Source organism: Camelus ferus, chromosome 2 (genome assembly GCF_009834535.1).
Source record: "Camelus ferus isolate YT-003-E chromosome 2, BCGSAC_Cfer_1.0, whole genome shotgun sequence".
Classification (NCBI taxonomy): Eukaryota; Metazoa; Chordata; class Mammalia; order Artiodactyla; family Camelidae; genus Camelus; species Camelus ferus.
In genome coordinates, this window is record NC_045697.1 from 65,730,065 (window position 1) to 65,751,255 (window position 21,191).

Here is a 21,191-nt window from a genome sequence, read left to right on the forward strand (position 1 = left end):
AATAATAAAGATTGTTGTTTCTAAATGTCAGTTATTCCTCTCAGAGGAAGAAAAGGTTTATTGCAGTCAGTAGTCATTCTAGTGAAGTGTTTCTCTTCCTAATTAATGTGTTAGGAAGGATAAATATATTCTGTTTATGTGCAAAAAATTTAAATTCATTTTCCATTAATTACTAAATATTTTCAATCTTAATTATATTCCACAGTGTATGGAGACATCAAAAATAACAAGTACCATAAAGTGTGACGATTGGGGGACTAGAAAAACCCCTAAGATGTATTATGTAATTTATTTGTATTGATTAACCCAATTACTATTTTTGAAAAATCATTATGTCAGCTTAGAACTGCTGCAAGTGATTATGTCTAAGTTATAAATAAAATTAATTTAGTCTGTTCATCAACATGCAAGTGCTTTTATCTAATAAAACAAAGTATATACAGAGATTACACAGTGGAAATTTTAAGATAAATCACCAATAAATAGAAGTGAGAATTTTAGCAGATTTGCTCATCACAAAATTAAATTCCTCATCTGCATACACACATCACAGTTTGCACAAACTCATACACCCTCCTTCACACACACACATACACACACTGCACACTACATTCCGCACTCCCAGTCATGCATTTCCCTCCACATATTTGATTTATAATTACCGTACTAAAAAGGATAGCTGTGAAAAGGAGAGGCAATTAATTCTAGCTGTCATTTCAATGAAATATCACATAAATGTTCAAGTTTTTTAAACCTTTTTCTGCTAACCACTGCTTCAGAAAAGTTCATATGATCAGTTCTTTTTCAGGTCATTTTGAAGGTGTGTTTTTTCTCACAGATGTTTTACTGCCCCAGCAGGAGAAAGGTTTCAGTACATTGTCACTGGTACTCTTTGGGATTGTGGTATGTACAGAAGTCTGGCATCTGAGTAACTCTGCCTAGCAGGGTGTACACTGATAACAATGGCACCTATTTAAAAATAAGAAATTCTTCTTTAGCTAGCCCTATCTTCAGGTGATATTTTAGTCATATTTTTGTCCCCTTTCATATACTATTTCCTTACAATTCTGTGCCGCTTCTTCTTTCTTGTTTGTATCTTAGTAGAAACTCATTTTATCTTTATAGTAATTATAATAATACTTTAATGTGTTTAGAATATTGTGTATCTTATATAATACTTAGGACGTAGTATGTGTGTTACAGATATTGAGTGAATGCTTATGTTAAACTGTAGATCAACCAAATGACTTTGAACCACTGTTATGGATGAAACGTTTCCCACCAAACCATAAAAATTTTCTCTACTATCAATATTCTGTCATGGCAGTATTAGATTTGGTAGGACAGAGATGCCTTCTACCATAGTGTCTTTCCTGGATGAAAAAAATAAATAAAAGTATAAATATGACACACTCTTTGATTCAACCATCTACTCAAAGGGTCAAGCACAAATTTAGGGGGAAAAAAATCTGATCTCTATTTCCAATCACCTCTGCCCCAGACTTCAGAGAACTCATATTCAGAGCATTGGTTCTTATTTGTTTCTTTACTGTGATAGTGTTCTTATTCAGAGTGTTCTACTTAAGTGTCTCCTTGGGGAACTATCTGGAAGCTACACTGAGGGCGGAAATCTATAGTTGGATTGCCTAAGGTACAAATTTCTTGTAGAACCTAATACAACTGCCAATTTACTTTTGAGAGCAATCAGGATGTTCATTAGTAATTGAGTTGAAGCAGAGAGGAACTTCATTTGTACCGAGTCAGTGACCTGGATCGTTTCGGAATGAGTATTGAGCTGAAATGGACTATTCATTTCTACTTCCACTGGGATACTACACCAAAAGGTTATTGCTCTTACCTTCTTCTGGTGGTGATAGGAATTTCAGGAGCAGAAAAAAAGACTATATGTTTACCACTTGTATCTCAGGGTAATATCCTAATATGATATTTGATAACTCTTAGAGCATGAGAAACCCTGTATTTTAGACTAACCTATGGGACTGATTCCAACACCTTCACTGAGAAAGGTAATTGAGATATGATGACAGCACGCTATGGTTAATCAAAGGTTTCAAAGGTGGAGAAGGAGATAAATTAGACAAATCTGTAGTGTAGTCAATAGGCACTGGAATAAAGTTGTAGGAACTTCAGTAGTTACTAAAGTGGTGCTATTTAGCATTGAAATAATACCGCTTGAGTAACTGTAATAGCAAAGCCTATATAGGGCACCCTATAGCTAGGCATTCACAGAGCTTTACGTATATGACTATTTTTGTCCTCCTAACTACCCCATGCTACAGATGAAAGAACTGGAGATTAACTGGAGGTTAAGTGACTTGCCCAAGATCATAGAATCAGCAAGTGATGGAACTGTTGTTTAAACCTCCACAGTCTGGCTCCAGAGTCAGTGCTCTTAACCACGAGACCCTACTAGTAGTCTGGAAAGCCAGTGAAATGGGCCATCAAGACTATACAAATGATCCCCATCACCATGGTTCAGCTCAGCAGTTTTTCAACTTTAAGGTGGTGCAAATGGTACACTTTCAGTAGAAACCATACTTGGAATTTGGAATTTTGCACTCATCCTGGGCTAGCAATATGCAGTACTGTATTCTCTCATGATGCTGGGCAGGGGCAGCGAGTCACAGCTCCAGTCAGCCATGGGACAGGGGGGTAGACCACCAACATACTTAACAGCTGTTCTGAACCCAGACAAGCACTCTGGTTTTCACTTTCAGGACAGTGTTCAATAAACTACATGAGATACTCAATACTCTGATATAAAATAGGCTTTGTGTTAGATGATTTTGCCCCACCATAGGCAAATGTAGGTGTTCTGAGCACATTTAAGGGGGGTTAGGCTAAGCTATGATGTTTGGGAGGTTAAGTGTATTAAATGCCTTTTTGACTTAAAATATTTTCAACTTAAGATTGGTTTACCAGGATATGACTCCATCATAAGTCAAGAAAGATCTGTATTGCATTCAGATTCCAAGTTACTATTGTGATTTATACTGAGAAATATATTTGGTGTTTGTCTGGCACAGAGCTCCTAAAACTTTTGATGAGAGCAACAGAAACTGTCTTTTATTGTGTTAATGAGGTGACTTTTCAGCTGCTCCTATGAATGTGGGGTGATTGCCAGGAAAGCCAACCTTTTTTGGAGGGTTGAAAGTTTCAGTCCCATCCCCCTTCTGTCTGGGGAGGGTAGAGAAGCTGGAAGTTGGATGAATCACCAGTGGCCAATGATTTAATCAATCATACCTATGTAATGAAGCCTTCTTAAAAACTCAAAAGGGCAGGACTTCCAGATTGGTGAACATGTGCAGATTTGGGGAGAGTGACGCGCAGGAGAGGACATGGAATCTCTGTGCCCTTTCCCCGTATCTTGTCTTATGCACCTCTTCCATCTGGCTGTTCCTGAGTTACATCCTTTTGTAATAAACCAGTGATCCAGGAGTGAAACCATTTCTCTAAGTTCTGTGAGCCACTCTAGCGAATTAATCAAACTCAAAGAGGTTGGGGGGTGGGAGGTGGTTATTGGAACCTCCAGTCTATAGCCATAGGTCAGAAGCACAGTCTGGACTTGTGATTGGCATCTGAAGTGGTGGGGCGGGGGCGGGGTGGTGGGGGGAGTCTTGTGAGACTGAGCCCTTAACCTGAGGAATCTGATGCTGTCTCCGGGTAGGTAGTGTAAAATCTGAGTTGAAATATACAACACCCAGATGGTGTCTGAGAATTGCTTGTGATATGGGAAAATCCCACACCCTACATCAGAATTGGTGACCAGAATCATTTAGTTGCCTCCAGGGAAAGAATTACTCATAAGGGATGCAGAGTCTCAGCCCAACAGCAATGTCTTCATTGTCAGGCGGCAAGAACAATTTTAGTATTTCATCATGCTCAGTCTCCAGTGAACTTTTTCAAATAGAGAAACTGAACAAAGCAACTAAAAACTATTTTTACCTAAATTTGTGCAGGAACTCGAGACCACACGTTAACAAAGCTTTTTGGCCAGTTAGCAGAGAATGACACAATGGATAAGGTGTTCTCCACATTTCCATGGAGACCCCAAGGTACTGGAGCACTCGCTGAAACAGGGGCACAAACAGGCATAATGCAGTGCCCGCCCAGGGGCAGTAGCAGCCCTCGCAGCCGACAGTCCAGCACAGCAACCTGGACAGCAGCAGTGGCAGCAATGGCTGCGTGAAGGAGGCACATTTATGAGACTTTTAGGTCCGAAAGTCTTAGGATCAGGTGGGAAAAAAAAAAAAAAAAGGCAAGAACTGGAGAATTGGAGGGAAAGGGCCACATGGCTGCTGAAACTACAGGAGTCCACGTAAAACTTTCACAGATGATTCCCAAAACTAATTGAAAGGAAAACTTAAAGAGGCTGGAGGTCCCACACTTACGGGTGGGGATGAGCCAGATTACTACTGCTTGTATTCAAAACTGTCATCACACCTTCTTCCCTTGTGGGTATAGGCTGAAAAAAACAGATTACCTATGCACAAATCACTAGTAATCTTTTCTGTATATTTAGGGGATATGGGCATCATATCCTACTTAATTAAAAAATATTATACACACTGAAGTTCAATTTGTCAAAAAGAAGGCTCTGAAATTAAAAAGAAAATGTTAATTTGATAGATGTCATGCCTTACAAAAGGGGTGATGAATGGAAGGTTATATTACACGTTTTAGGCTTTTTAGATTTTACATTTTGCCGTAAATTTCTTTGCACTAGATGACTGGCAGTCTAGAATAAGACATCAGAAAGAGGAGATAAAATGAAGATTTATAGGCAGAGTGCAGACCCAAACCTAGCTGGGTCATCGGTGGGAATTTCCATTCCTTTCTCAATCTCTGTTAAATTTTAAATTAGACTTCACTGTTAAGAGGGCTCAGTACTGAGGATGCAGAAACTAGTTCTTGATAAGTTGAAAACCTTATCAAGATAAGAGATTTGACCCTTTTGTACTAAATGATTTTAAAGGAAGGCTATAATGGCCCCTTTTCATAATAGAATCTCTGATTTACTAAAAAGTAGCTTTAATATATGATTCATTATTTTACATTTACAATACCAGCATTATTATGATAATAGTGTCAAAAATAAAGCACTATCCGTGATTCTTTTTTATGATCCAGAGTTGGAGGGCTTTGTGAAAAAAAAAAGGGGGGGGCGCTCTGGAATAATTAGAGTTGAATTTTAGAACATTATCCATATGAATTATTTCTAACAAAGAGTAGTCTCATGTGAAAAGCAGGGGTATCCTATATTCCTAACTACATTTACTCAGTGTTTTAATGTCAGTTAGAATGCTATCTCAGTCAAAATAGCTCCTATATATGTAAAATTATGGTTATTTCTCAAGTTATACCATTTTTTCTTCAAGTGAAACCACATTTAAGTGGTGTTATTTTGACTTGCCAAGAGACACAGGTAGTCACCGAAATAAGTTTTGTATTACAAGACAGTGCTTGCAGTCAGAAAAAAAAAGAACATTCTCTATAATTTTGTAGTGAAAGAAAAATAAAAGAGGCACTATTTAATTCAGGTAGATATTTGTGCATTAGAAATTACTGTGGACTAAATCATTTATTATTTTAGTTGAAGCTCCTATTAAGAATGGGAGAAATACTATCTATTGAATGGGCAGTAGACATGCATCTGCCCCTCAACTCGTAAGCAAACAACTTTAAGAATCAAATTTTTAAATTATATGTCAAGAATTAGGAAATGTCTGAGATTTTATCCTATTTGCAAGTACCAAGTTTGCCCTGCCACAGTTTCATTGATGCTGGCGGAAGACACAAGACTCCTGGATCATAAATGAAGAACTTGACTACTCATGGCAGAGTGACCGACATGAGCTTCATGTTTTCAGGTTTTCCTTGCCCCCAGGTCCTATGGAGATAAGGCAGAAGCAGGTCCAGAGGGAGCCTGCTCACACAGTGGGTTTAGAAACATCCAGTCTTACTTGGGGACTGCTAGGAAGCCTGCCTAAACTTTGCCCAAGAGGGAGACATTATTTCTATTGTCTAGTCAGGGAAAAAAAAAAAAAAATCTGCCTTTATCTCCCCAGGCTGTTTGCTAGACAAATATTCTTGAAAAGAGTCCAGGACAAAAGATGTCACAAGACATGTATAAACAAAATGAAAAATTGCCCCTCAACAAAATACTGCAGTAGAACCTCATTATTCACTTTTTTGTACCTGAGAATTCACTTACTTACTGAAATTAATGTGTATCCCTAAAATCAATACTTGCCACACTTTCACAGTCATAAGCAGACATGGGCAGAGTGAGTTGCCTGACACTCAAGTTCCCAGCTAAGGTCAACAGGGGGACTCACCGCCGTCTTGTTTTCTCTCTCATACAGAAGCAAGTGTCTTTTCTGTAGTCTGCCAAGTGTCATGTTCTTTGTATTTTTGTGCACTTTTTTTTTTTTGGTGATTTTGCTATGTAAAATGGCCCTGAATTGTGCTGAAGTAGGATTCCGGGCCTAGGATTCCTAAGTACAAGAAGGCTATGGCATGTGTCAGAGAGAAAATAAGTGTGCTAGGTAAGCTTCATTCAGGCTTAAGTTACAGTGATGTTGGCAGTGAGTTCAAAGTTAGTGACTCAAACAGTACATATTAAATAAAATGTCTTTAGACAGAAATAATCCTAAAACAAGGTTATGTATTGATCTGTTGATGAAAATGTTGTGACCAGAGGCTCACAGGATCCTACCCCTGTATTTCCCCTAGGAGCAGTGGTCCAGTATTCGTTAATTCAGCGTATGTGGCAACATTATGGACCATCACTACTGTGTATAATGAGAACCAACTGTACAGTCAGTCTCAAACGGCAGCAACCCCGCTTCCACTCTTGCTCCCTTACAGCCTCTCCTCAACAAAACAGCGAGAGATCTTGTAAAACTGAAGCATGATCACAGCTCAGCTCTGTTCGTTCTCCAGTGACTTTGCCCTCTCATAATCAAAAATAAATTTATCTCAGTGGTCCTACAGCGTATGAATCCCCATTTTGTGTCTGTGGCCTCTGGCCTCAGCTTCTTCCACTCTCCCCCTTGCTCATTCTGCTCTGGCCGCCCTGGCTTCCTTGCTGTTTAAGGAACACTCCAGGCAGTTTCCTGCTTCAATACCTCTGCACTTACTTTTCCTCTGCCAAAAAAGCTCTTGTTCTTTGCCCAGCTGTCTAAATGACTTATTCCCTCATCTCTTTTAGGTCTTTGCTAAAACATCACCTACACATTGAGGCCATCACTGACCAACCTACTTAAAATTGCAAGCCTGTCCCTCCCAACCCTAGTATTCCCCAGCGCCTGTCTCTGCTTTGTTGTTCTCCATGGCACTACCACCATCTGACGTCGTATAAATATTACATGTGCATTTGTTTACCTATATCCTTCCCAAAGTATGCAGGGATTATTATTTTCTGTTTTATTCATGGCTATATACCCAGAACCTAGAACAGTGCCTGCCTCACAATAGATTGTTAATAAATGGTGATTTGATAAAGGAAATTAAAAATCTCTTGGAGTTTTCAGTGATTTTCTTTTTTGCCGTAGGGTAAGCTCTCCCTTAATCTGCTGCTAAAGAAAGCTCCTGAGAATATTTCTTCAAAACAGATAAATTAACAGTGAGAGAGGCAGAGCTCAAAAGTCTTGCTCAGGCTCAGCAAGGCTTGAAATCTAATTGGGAAAAGGTAGCAGGGTGTTTTCAAGCTGTCTTGAAAAGAGAGGAATAGCAAATCTCTTCATTTTTCACATTGACAACAATGTTTTTAGTAGCATGAGAGTTGATATTAGATTTAAAAATAACTTTTTTTTGAAAAAAAACTCTACTCACTCAAAAAAGTGTTGTCTCTGTAATTTCTTTGTCCAATAGTATCAAATCAAATAAATCCCTCATGAAGGAAAAGAAGAGTGCTTTTTCTTAGAAAACAAAACAATTAGAGTCTAGCTACACTGCCCGCAAAACATGAACTATTTCATTTAACTAACTGAGAACACAGCTTGATTTAAGTACTAAATCAGGAAGCAATCTCCATTAATAAAAGGCAAGTCCCTTACAAGCATGTCTCTCTCTGCCCTAAACAGATACAGAGAGAGAACTCGTGGTGCTTTAGCACGTTGCCATAGACAGCCACAGATAAATGGAACAACTACGAGGCAAACTTTGAAACAGATGGTTTGGTTTGGTATGAAGGCTAGTTCTGAGTTTTACCATCAGGTGGTTTTCTCATGCTATTATAATCCAAGTTTCTCTGGATCTCACCAACTGGGAGTGTCAGCAAGGCCACACCATCTTTAGGAACTTCAAATTCACTAACTCAGTGCCCCACAGAACTTAGGACCCGCAGCCTCCCTTCAATGTTTCACACTGTTATTTTATGGGATTCCTTAGGTGGGTTATTTTGTGTGCTCATGAAGAGTCCTCTCAAGATACTGCATCTGCTAGTGTCCCCAAAACCATTTGAAGGTAGCATTTTGGCTGCCCAAGCTCAACCATAAAAACACACATCAACACACATGACACCAAAGGTGTCATCACTTGAAAGTCAAAGCAGAGCCAGTTTTCCCACAGCCCTCACTACCCTGGAGCCATGCTGCAGCCCAGGTGAGAATGCTGCTCTCCTGAGCTGGGTTACACTTGGATGCTGTGTGAGAGCAGCGCTTCTGTCTGCTTCTGCTGGCAGCCTTTTTGTGTGAAGGACTTGAACAGGTATGCGGTCTGGCAGACTCATATACATACATATATACATGTATAGAAATATAATATGACCCTGAAGTAAGAGCCATAAGACGTAGATAATGCGTTACTGGAATACCAAGGAGATAGAGGACTCTAGAAAGAAAGGCTTCATGATAGGAGGGGCATTTATGTAGACCTCAGTCTGTAAATATTTTATATGTGTCATTATTCATATTACTTAATTTTTGGCTAGAAAATCTCTTTCCTCAGTTTCCCTGAGCCTGTATTTCAAGAAGGCAATCTAAAACTCTAAGGTATTAGTGGTCTCACGTAAAATTTTTCTTATATATGAAGTAGTTATGTATGGTGTCCCACTGAGAAGATCTGAAAGACTGCTTTGGTCTAGGCTATTTGTGATAACCCTTTTTCATATATCAAATATTACAAATATTTCTGACCAAAAAAATCCTACTTTGATGGAACCTGCATTCTCATGCTATGAAGGACAATAATCAAGATAAGGGGGAAAATGAGTTGGGTGGGATGTGGGTCAGTGGTTAATCATTTGCATAGAGTGGTCGAGGATAGACTGTCTAAGTGACAGGCCAGCAGAAACCTGAAGGCGGTGAAGGAACAAGCCATGTAGATATCTTGGGAAGAACATTTCAGACGGAAGGACTGGCAATGCAGAGGCCCTGAAATGGGCATAATTAGCACGCTCAAGGAGTAGTACAGGTGTAGAGCCCAGCAAGTAAGAGGGGAAGTGGTGGGAGCTGCAGTCAAAGAGGTAGCCCAGGGCCAGGTCACATACAACTTTATAAGCCAATGTCTTTGCTTTTTTTAATCTTTTTTTATTGAGACATAATTGACATATTAGTTTCAGATGTACAGCATGGTCCAGTATATGTATATACTGCAAAATGATGACCAAAGTCTAGTTAACATCCATCACCACACATAGTTGCAGAATTTTTTCCTTGGGATGAGAACTCTTAAGATCTGCTATCTTAGCAACTTTCAAATATACAAAACATTCCTATTAACTGTAGTCATGATGCCACACATCACATCCCCATGACATTTACTTTATAATTGGATATTTGTACCTCTTGACCCCCTTCACCCATCTCACCCCCCATCCCCCACCTCTGGCAACTACCGATTTGCTCTGTTCTCTGAATCCATGCGCTCAGTTTTTTGTTTTGCTTTTTTGTTTCTTTTTTTTTTTTAGATTCCATAATAAGTGGAAGACAGATAGTATCTGTCTTTCTCTATCTGACTTATTTCATTCAGCCTAATGCTCTCAAGATCCATCCATGTTATCATTAATGACAAGATTTCATTCTTTTTATGGCTGATATGATATTTTCTTTATCCACTTATCCATTGGGGAACACTTAGATTGCTTTCACATCTTGGCTATTGTAAATAAAGCTGCAGTGAACAAGGAGGTGCAGATATCTTTCAAGTTAGTGTTTTGATTTTCTTCAGATAAATACCTAGAAGTGGAATTGCTGGATAATATGGACTTTAGTTTTAATTTGAATGAGATGGAAGGACATTAGAAAGCTTTGAGCAGAGAAATAGTGCTGTCTGAATCAAGGTTTAAAAAGATCACAGTGAATGCTTGGTTGTGGCAAATGATAGTGGACAAAGTGGAAGCAAGGAGACCAATTAGGAAAGCTTGTGTAACATGTGATTGTGACTTGGGCCATAATGGCGGAGCAAAGGGTATATGAAGTGGTCCCATTCTGAACAAATAAAACAGAACTTGCTAACAGATTAGATGTGAGGTTTGAAAGAAAGGGAAGAGTCAAGTATGACTCCAAGGCTGATGGTGTGAACAACCAGACAGTAGAGTTGTCATTTAATGGGATGGGAAACCTATAGGAGGTACATATTGAGGCAGATGAAGACATGAAAATAGAGAAATCAGTCCTGGAAAATATGACCTTTGACGCTTTGGTGATTTGGGTCAGATCTACTATCACTCTGCTGCTCATTATATGATGTTCAGTATTAGCTCAGCTCTTCAGAGGCTCAATTTCCTTACCCGTATCATGAGGATAATAGAACCCAACGTGTAAACTAGTTATCGTGAGGATTCAGCGAAGAGCAGATATAAAGTACCTAAAACACAAATTTTAACAGACGCTAAAACAAAACAACGTGTGTGTGTGTGTGTGTGTGTGATTAATGGGATTTATCATAATCTTCGTGAGATTAGATGTGAGGTTTCTTATAGTACTGTGAGAGTTATTTGCAGAAAATTTTCTAGGATTTTGTCAGAATGAGATGAATTCTAATTAAACACTTAAGAAAGGAGATCTCATCCCATATCGTCCAGTACCCATGTTCCTCATAGCAATTTGTCCTTTACTTTTTAGCTCCTTTTCTGGCTTTATTATTCACAGTATGCTATGCTCTTTCATGGGTGTTTTAGGGTTGTTTTTTTTTTTCCTCATCACTTGGCCAGAAAGCTAAAGCATCAATCAGTCTGGTAAACTTTTGTACAAACCACTAAATGCATGCTTAGTTTTACTCTTTTGGAATTTATATAGTGCCTCAGATCATCAAGGCATCAAGATACTATTGTAATTTATTTGTTTCATTTTCTCCAAAATTATTAATTTAACACCACATTGTAAATCAACTAAACCTCAATTAAAAAGCAAAATTATTAATTTATACTCTCCTTCCTAAATATCTTGTTTACTTTTAAATAGATTATTATTGTATGTGGGGTACATGTTAGAACTGTTCTGAATTAAAAACTGAATAAACATCTTTATTCTCAGAAGGACAGACCAACCTGACACACTTCCCTGACAGACAGTAGTGGGTTTTGATTTGGGCTCAGTCACTCCATCTCCAACATCAGGGCCTGTCAGCTGCCCACGTTTCCTACTTATGAGTTTCCTCAAACTGCACCTCACTAGGTCCTTACCTCACTCATCCTCCCCGCTTTTCACAAGACATTCTTCCGCTCTCTTTAAGGTGGGGTTTTTTTATACACCTGTCCTCCAGTCTTCTCATAAAGCTAGTCCACAGACAGCAGTAAGAACTGCCTCACTTCCAGTGTGCTCCATCACCTCAAAATCAGTTCTTTGTTATACTTAGCACCTAAGTCAGGTGCCAGCAAAGTACCTTTTAAAGCTGGTTTTGATAGGTCTGAGTGCTCTGAGTTTTACATTCATTATTTGAATGTACCACATTTTTTGTATCTTCTTATAGGTCTGCCCCCTTAAATGCCCATCTTCATCTACCATGGTCACATCTGTTTTCCCCTCAACCCTACTTTTGAGGTACCCTCTGAATTTACATGTCACCATGTTTTTTAATACTCCCTTTCTGAAACATCTCTATCTCTCCCCCATATAAAGTTTTACTCAGTTTCCAAGGTTCGTTTCTAATAACTGTTTCTTCCTTAGAGTCATTGTGTTCTGCACTCACTCAGCCCTACTGCGTGTAACAGAGTAAACCTTATAATGTAGTACTTGTGTGCGTGTCCTTGCTTGACCATAAGCCCCCAACAGGCAGGCACAGTAACTGGCCTATGTTTCATTTCCCAGAATTCTTTGTATGTAATTGATAGTCAGCAATGTCTGTTGAGATAATATATTTCTTTTCTTAATGTCTTTATTTTTTATCTGCTACGTCTTCATTGTCAGCATTGTTCTCGCGTAACAGTCCACATCAGTTTTTTTGCTACCAGACACAGTTTCAGTAATGCAAGAAGTTTGAGCATCTTCTATATGACTTTTAATGAATTTGGATTTAGGAATGCAGTGAATTCATGCATAACAGTTTGCTTAGAGGAGCTTAAAGTATGGAAGGAAAAACTCACAGGTAAATAATTAGTATGTTATGTGACATATATACTGTAATGGTAGTTATATTTTTCAGAGTGGTATCTGAGCAGCTAAAGAGTTTCAGAGGTTCTTTTTCTCTGGAGTTTGGGTGAATTGAAGAGTACAGTAAATACGTTAAGCACCTAGAACAGTGCCCTGCATATGGAAGCCACACAAGAAATGCTGTTTCTTGAATTAATTATATGTGGCAGCTAGAAGGTAAGTTCAGAGGACAGCAACAGGGTAGGGCTACTGGTAAGGCACTGTCAGTGCACTGTGATGTCAATATCGTTTTCCTGCCTTATCGTAGACCTCAGCTTTCAGTTACTTACACCCTTGGTTGAGGACTCCCTGGATCTCACCTGAATGAGACAATGAAAAGAATAAGACTGAGTAGTCTCCCAGATGACTAAGATCGCTTCCTAACAGCGTTTCCAGAAGCTTCCCCCCAAAACAGCTACCTTTAAAAATGGACCTACAGCATTAATGTAAGAAAGAAGGAAAGAAACAAAGTTATTATGAAATTATTTTTAACTATTAGAACACTTCTTTAAATCACTGTCAAATTTTAGGTTGGTATCAGGTGTTTTAATTTTATTCGTGATGAAATAAACTTTTCATTCATCAGTTAGTAATTGACTTATGAATTCAACACACATCTATTGCAAACCTATTATGTGATGGTTTCTTTCCTAGGATCCAGAAATACAAAGACAAATAGGATTACTCTTGCCTCCAATTAGCCTATTCCAAGTGATTGAAAAGAAAAATAAATAAAACAACTCATTATATCATGGTAAGAGTTCAGTCAGGGGTATCCATGGGTTTTTAAACAGAACAGAGAAGAAGAGCATCTAAATCAGGTTGAGAAGCAAAGGGAAAGGCTGTTTGAAAGAAATGATGTGCTTGAACTGATTTTGAAGCACAAAGCTAACGTGACATAATAACTAGCTAGTGGAACCATTTGACCAAGTACATCCAGGTTCCCATTATTTTATGTTAGATTTCCTTCCTCTTTTTTTTTTTTTTTAATCTATGCTTTTCTTGGCCTTAAGTGATAAGCAGGAGGAAACACCTTTGGAGAAGACTTATATCTACTGCCTTTGAAGAAGCATAATTCTAACATGAAGTACCTTTTATGAGCTTAAATGATCAAAAGAGAAGCCTGCTGAGATGGGCTTCATAGGGAGCGGTGGCTTTAAGAATCAAGAGTCCTAGGATAAACCATCTGTCTGCCACCAGATAGGTGCTATGAAAGTAAATCACCGTTACTTCTGTTTCCTGAAAATGCACTCTTTTACCAGGTCTTACATGAATATACTGATAAAGATTTTAGCCATAAAACTTACAAAGTAACATTCTCATATAAATATAATAGCTTCTATTCTATGACAGAGATGAGATTGAGGAACTGAATTTGTTGAGTCACATAGCCACTGTTTCTTTTGTTTAAATTCACCATGTGAAATAAGATTTAATATAATTCCATGTAAGACTAGCACAGTGCTTTGAGACGGGTTCCAAGTATTTCTGAGTGATTTAAAACAGTGGTATGTTGTATGCCTATTTCTTTTCAAGATGATCAACTATAGCAATGTCTTTCACCTTTATTATCTCTAAGGTGTTTCCTTAAACCTTAGATGCTTAAAAAATTAACATTTTTCTCTTTATTCTTATATGAACCAGAGACATGATGAATTGTTATGCATTAACTGTAGCCGATAATAGCTCTGTAATGTTTTAGTATTCTGCCACAATCAGGTAATTTTTATAATTTTTCATATACCTAAAGCTTTCTCCTCAAATATTACACACTTCTCTGCCTTTATAAACAGAGTATTTTAATCTGGGATGATCATTATGAAAATGTATTCTTTCACTGTGCTTTAATACTATGATACCGTTAGGTATTAGTGAGATGTACATATAATTACTCTCTCCTGCACTCAATGACCTTTGAGTTCTATTATCTGATTTTCATATAGGTTCTTCTTTGCTATCAGACTGTTTACCCTCACTTTTTATAATTCCTATTGCCACCTCCCGTTTCAACACTCCCTGTTATATTATGCTATTTCAAATGCAGTTTATCTTAGCAAATATTAATTGAGGATATACTACGTATTAGGCACTGTACGAAGTGCTAGGTTTCAAAGATAAATAAAACATTGTCTCAACCTTTAAAGAGCAAGAAAAAATAGAGATATGAAAAGGTAATTACAATTCTGTGTGAGAATTGCGATGAATAGCATTTTGTTCTGTGGACAATGTGATGTGTTTCTCCTTGGCCTTGCCAACGTGGGATGGCCTGAGACAACTGCAGGGCTCAGTACCAGTGCACCAGGGAAAAATTCAAAGCAGAGTTGTTTGTAGTGCATCTCCCATGGAGAAAGATATGTGCCATTAAAAAATAATAGAATACATTTGTAAAAGTTTTGTCAAAATAAGGAGAAATAAAGTAAGATTAAGGACACGTTCCTAGTTTATGAGCTTTGCATATTTACTTGTGACATCTGTTTTGACCATTTGGGGCCTTTTTTTGGCTAACTTCTGTTTCTATAGCAAGTACAAAACAGTTTGGAGTATTCAGTGAGTGAAACCCCAGTGAGTGAAGGGCTAATGCATTTATTATGAGAATTTGTTTTGTATTATGTTACACATATCCCATTTTATTATAGTGTGTCATATTTTATTGCCACTACCTTTCCACTATTACATAGCATTTTCTAATGAGAAAAAATTTCAAAGATAATGTGAGACATACAGATATAGCCTCTGAGTTAATGTGGTGGTCATGTTTCTAAATATGCTTTCTATATGAAAAAATGTGTTTATGATGGAGTCATATATTAGAACCTTATAATCATGCATGGAAAATATGTCTCTGAGCATTAAATAGTCAATCTTCTGAAAATTTCTGGTGGCAAAAATATTCTTGTCTTTTCATATTTAAAATAGCTTTCTTTGCATAATGTATACTACAATAAATTATTATCATTATCATTAGAAATAATATGTTACCAGACTTATTTTGGAACTCTGCTGAAATTCCTACATATTTTGAAAAAATTTTAGTGATATGCATGAAATTAACTACACTGTCATTAAAGTAAATAGTAATAATAATAATAATGAAACTATAATATATTCAGCCTTTGAGCTGGCTGAATTTCAATTTAACCTCAAAGTTAGAACTTCGTCTACTTCACTTCATTCCCTTGCATAACATTCACATAACACTCCCACCGGTTACATTTTTATTTCATGTAATGATTTTCAAGACGGTGGGTGGAGAGGGCATAAATCAGTTTCTCCAGGTGGTATATGTAGTTTGAAGTTATTACTACTCAGAATTTTTCTGTTTCCACTCCACATTACTTCCACTGGGCTCCCACCCTCCCTCCACCTCCTCTGTTGCACATGCACATGAGAAAATCACTACAATAAAATTTGAAGATTATTTGGGGCTGGAAATTTTTCAAAGCGCTAGTCACTAATTGGCTATTGTGACTGTTTTCAAATCCCAATGAAACATCTAATTTCTAGCAGTATAACTTTTTGATGAACTCTCCAGGATAAATTAGTGGCAAAATGTTACCGTAGTGATTAGAGTCACGTAGAGTTTTTGCATATAAACCAGTAAAGCTAGCCAAAAATGATGATTTTTTTAACATTTACAGCAGTTATCATAAACCATTCTTCCCTTGGGCTAGTTACAATTCTGGAACGATTGTTTATTAGAGCCAATGATGATATGGTTTTGTTCTTCTCAGCCTTAATACCTGATTATGTCAGGAGACTATTTCTATGAACCCTGAGACCCAAGGTGATACTAAGCTGAATTTAAGGAAAGTGAAATCCTATAATGAATTCATGTCTCAGTATAAAACTGTTTCCTGCCCAGTAACAAAGACCCAAAAGGGAGCAACAAAAATGATATGGTATCTAACACACTAATAAAGAGAATAACAACCATCAGTAGTGGCCAAACCATCACCAAACCCCATTTGCACCTCATAAAAAATCCTGGCCCCATAAGACCTTGCTTTACGATTTATCAAAAACAAAACTGTGGCATTCCAGGAGCTGAATGACTTGCTTGTTTAATAAGTGGGTTACAGTGATACTTCCATATAACATTCAGAGTTCTAAGTACTTTTGGATCTGCCCCTGGAGGCAAGGGGACAGCTGGTGTATTAGGGTTCTCCAGAGAGACAGAACTAATTTTATTTAAATATATATAGAGAGAGTTACAGTTACATATGTGAGAGATTATGAAGAATAGGCTCAGGCAGTGGTGGCGACTAAGAAGCCACAATATCTGCCCTCTGCAAACTGTAGACTCAGGAAAGTCAGTAGTGTAATTCAGTCCAAGTTCAAAAGCCTGAGAACCAGGAGACCCAGCGGTGTAAATCCCAGTCCAAGGGCAGGAAAAGATGATATGAGATGTCCTGGCTCAAGCAATGAGGCACAAAGGCAAATTCCTTCTTCCTCTGCCTTTTTGTTCTATTCAGACTTTCAGTGGATTGGATGATGCCACCCACATTGGGGAGGGCCATCTGCTTTACTGAATCCACTGGCTCAAATGCTAATCCCATCCAGAAACACGCTCAATACACTCAGAAAGAATGTTTAATCTGGGCACCCCATGGCTAGTCAGGTTGACCCATAATGGCAACCTTGAGTACTAGGCAATTCATCCACATGTTTCTACTAAAAACAAGTCTATTTGTGTTTATTTTAGATATACTCATTTTCCACCTAGATTTCATTCTTAGAAGAATTCACCACTAATGTCATTTGAACGTCGCTCTAACCACACATTTAGAACAAACAGTATGAAAAACTTAGTAAGAATCAGAATCTTTCAGACAGACCAGACTTTGATGAAGGAAGCCCAGTGTGCATTTGCTTTATAATCAATCCTTCTACAAGAGTATACATGAATATATGAGTACTGAGACCTGAGAGGGATATCAAGATAAGAATAGAAGACAATTACTTTGATTTTGGTTTCAGTTTTGTCACGGAAACTAGGGTGAAAAAAATCAAAGTATCTGAGGCAAATACACCCCAAATTTGAAACTATACTTCGGAGTCTTTTATAGGGAAGACTCTGAGACTGGCAAAAGGGTATCATAGAACTGGGGTCAGAGTGCCCCACTGTGTTTGCTGCTGCAGAAACCACTGTAAATGGAGTGAAGTTCTAAAACCCTGTGTAGTGAGGAGGATGGCTTATGTCCAATTTTAGACCTAGACAATTTGATGTATATGGAAGGATTTTCCTTTAATCATGCCAGCCTAAGAAAGTTAGATATGTTCTCCAAAAGGCTCCCCCCCCCCCCATTTTAAGTATTCAGAAGTCTTAGGACATGAGCTCTATGTTGACTACATTGCATTGAGGCCAGTTAAAGACTCGGCCTGCCTCTGCCCAGGGCAGTACAATGGAGAGAATCCTACACAAGGACATGAGTTCTGCCACTGCGCTGTAATAGCTGTGGGCCTTGATACATCATTTGGTTTCTCTAAGACGTGGTTTCTACGTCTGTAAAATTATAGTAATAATTCCTTTCTGCCTCACAGAAGTGTTTGTCAAAGTCCAGTGAGATTAAGAACGTGAAAGCTAAATGTAAGGAATAAGTATATATTAGCTCTTCTTAAAATGTATCAGAGCAGCACCATCCTTAAGCCCAAGCAAGAAGGAACCCTGCCCTGAGCCCTGCTCTTTCAAGTCCCCCTTCTGGCCTTCTTTTTGCCACCTTCCTTCCCACCAGGAGAGGAGTTTACAGAGTCAAGGGGACCTGTCCACCAGGAGCCTATGCACTCCTTCTAAACCATATTCCAAGGATCCAGACCCCATAATTATTTATCCAGACTGTCCCAATCCCATTTTCTGGACCCATAGCCACTTGTCTCCAGTCCATTCTCTGAGAGGGAACCATACCACTGGTTTAACTCCCTAGCCCAAGGGTGGCCAAGGGACACTGTCTGTGGGGTGTGGATGGATAGAGTGTGGGTGTGCACCTGACAGGAAGGACTGCATGCACATGGGCAAGGTCCTCACGGTGCAGAAGAGCTAGAAGTGGAAAGAGAAGGGGGTCGTGAAGCTGCAGTTGAAGAACAGGTTTTAAAATCTGGTAGCTTGACTTATGACTTGAAGTATTTAGAGGTGCACTATGCCAGGCTCTGTTTCTACGCTGACCTCAGGCTCCACAAATATTCACTATTCCACAGCTACCATCATAAGTTATTTCATGCATTTACCACTGAGTCCCCAAAATACTTTTTTCTAATTTTAGGACTCATTATTGTTAAATATTTTACCCTGGGGAGGAAAATATGCTACTATGGACTGAAATCTCTTTCGAGTTCTTCAGTCTGGGCAAAATCCCAACCTTTTCCCCATTATTCTGCCACCTGCTGTGCTGGTCCCTCCACTGCGGCTGTCTCACCGATCTGTGGATGTTCTGTGTAATTCACACGGGGACCGTGTTGGCTGAGGGGCACAGTCCTCTTCTCACATCAGCTTGAAAAATAAACAACTAGCATCTATTTTTCTTTAGTAGCCCCCTTTTTAAAAAATGTTGACTATCAGAGGATGATGAGACTGCAGAATTAAAGCTTCATACCTGAAATCATCTCTGTATTGAATGAAGCTCTGTAATGATTTTGTGTAATACCTGTAAATATCTGAGAATACTATTTATCAGCAGAAGAACTGGTTTAAATTACTTTCAGCTTTGATGAGAAATGTGAAGAGACAGAAGTACACTACACACTGGCGTTTGTACAACTGGCAGCTTGGCAAATAGCAGCAGCATCACCTCCTTGTATTTGTCATATAGATGACGAACCCGAGAGAGTAGACTGAACAGGGGTGTCAGCTAATCAGCTTTTTTCATTAAAATTGATACTATCATTTTTATTCTGTAGTGCTTCCCTACATCAGGAACTCCTGTATATACTAGAAGCACCCAAAGAATGTGGAAAATCTACTACAAATACTTTACGTTAGGAAGAAAATTATTTTAGTTGCCCATATTTGACTTAAGGGATTATGTCAAAACCTTTCTTTCCTGTCTCAGTGTCAAAGAATACAAATACGTCACAATTGTTGCCATAGCCTGCATTTGTACGGAAGCTTTTTATTCCAAGACTGTGCTTTCATACCTATTTTATCATCTTTGCATCACGACAGACCTACATGTTAAGTAACATGTAACACAAACGTCTCATGGTCACCTTGATGTTTTCACTAACCATGTCCTCTTTTCTTTTCACCCGTCATGCCTTGCCAGTGGAGCCATTCCACGTAATTCTAATGAATAGAGATAGATCTTGTCCAAATCTTTGAGCTGTCTTTTGAACAAGACCAACCATATATGAAACAAGCCACAGACATTCAATTACAAACAACCTTGGATATTTTAATCTTTTGTGAAGCAACAGTCCACAGGGGTTGCACATTCAAATGCCTTCAAGAAGCAGCAGTTAACAAAACTCATGAAGTACACCATGAAATCTTAGACTATTTTTGTATGATCAAACTCCATCTTTGTCTGGTTCTACTGCTTTTTTTGTTTGGTTTGGTGGGAGGGAGATAATTAAGTTTGTTTGTTTATTTTTAGTGGAGGGATCAGGGATTGAACCCAGGACCTTGTGCGTGCTAAGCACATGCTCTGCCACTGAGCTATACATTCCCCTCTAGTTGTATTACTTTTTAAAATCTACGAGGGGTAGATCCCACCTCAGGGCGTCAACTAGAGACCCCACCCCTTCTAGCTGTCCTTTCTCCTGCCTTCCCTTACGTCTTCTTCAACCCTATGTTCTTTTCTTTTTCTTTTTTTTAAGCAGCTTTATTGTGGGTGATTCCTGTTCAGTAAACTACACATATTTCAGATGTACAGTTTGATGAATTTTGATGTATACACCTGTTAAACCACCACCACAATCAAGATCCCTAACAATTCCATCGCTCAAGAGGTGCAAACTTTAGCAACCCTTTATTTTCTTTCAGACTCATGGCTTTTGGCCCTGGCTTCATACTGGACTCCAGAATTGTTCCTTGATTTGTGCAAATAGTTTGGTTTCTACAGCTTTTATGCTTTGGCTCTATCTTTCTAACAGAATTTGCAGGTGCCCTCTAGCTACATTTCTACTTTTGTTTCTAGGTATTATCCTCTGAAGTATAGTGAAAATGTCTGTCTTAACTATAGGCACTTCTGATGGGTCTGCTCTATGCTCTGACCCCCTGTCCACCACCCAGGCTCAGAAGAGAAAGATTATATCATCCCAACCCTTATTAAAATCCATCTCTATGTTAAGTGTTCAAGTTCATTTTCAGTTAATTATACTTAAGTGCCAGGCCATGTTTGAGTGATATATTTTAGCATATAGCAGTCAGGTATAATGGCTTAAAAGAAAAAAAAATTAATGGGCGCAGATTTTGCTGTTTCAAGCTTCAGACCCTTCTTCTGTAATCAGTACTCAGTATGAATGTATAAGAACTCATTAACATTTATTCCCTGTTTTGATTTAAATTTAAGCTCTCCCATCATAGATTATAAACAGAATGTCTGAACACATTTGACCCTTCTGGGTAGAAAAGTTAACTTTTTTCAGATTCCTCTAAATACT

General features: G+C 38.3%; 1 protein-coding gene across 3 annotated transcripts in view; it reads left to right on the forward strand.

The window, feature by feature from the left end:
• GRID2 (glutamate ionotropic receptor delta type subunit 2) overlaps positions 1-21,191 on the forward strand; it is a 1,267,610-nt gene that overhangs the window by 1,178,176 nt on the left and 68,243 nt on the right. Inside the window, exon 15 of one of the 3 annotated variants that reach the window (XM_032459829.1) lies at positions 6,757-7,763. The exons of the other annotated variants lie outside the window; for them this stretch is intronic. Coding sequence (XP_032315720.1) covers positions 6,757-6,925 — 169 coding nt within the window. The 3' untranslated portion in view covers positions 6,926-7,763. Of the gene's footprint in view, positions 1-6,756; positions 7,764-21,191 lie in introns of those variants that run through there. 3 annotated transcript variants of the gene reach the window in all.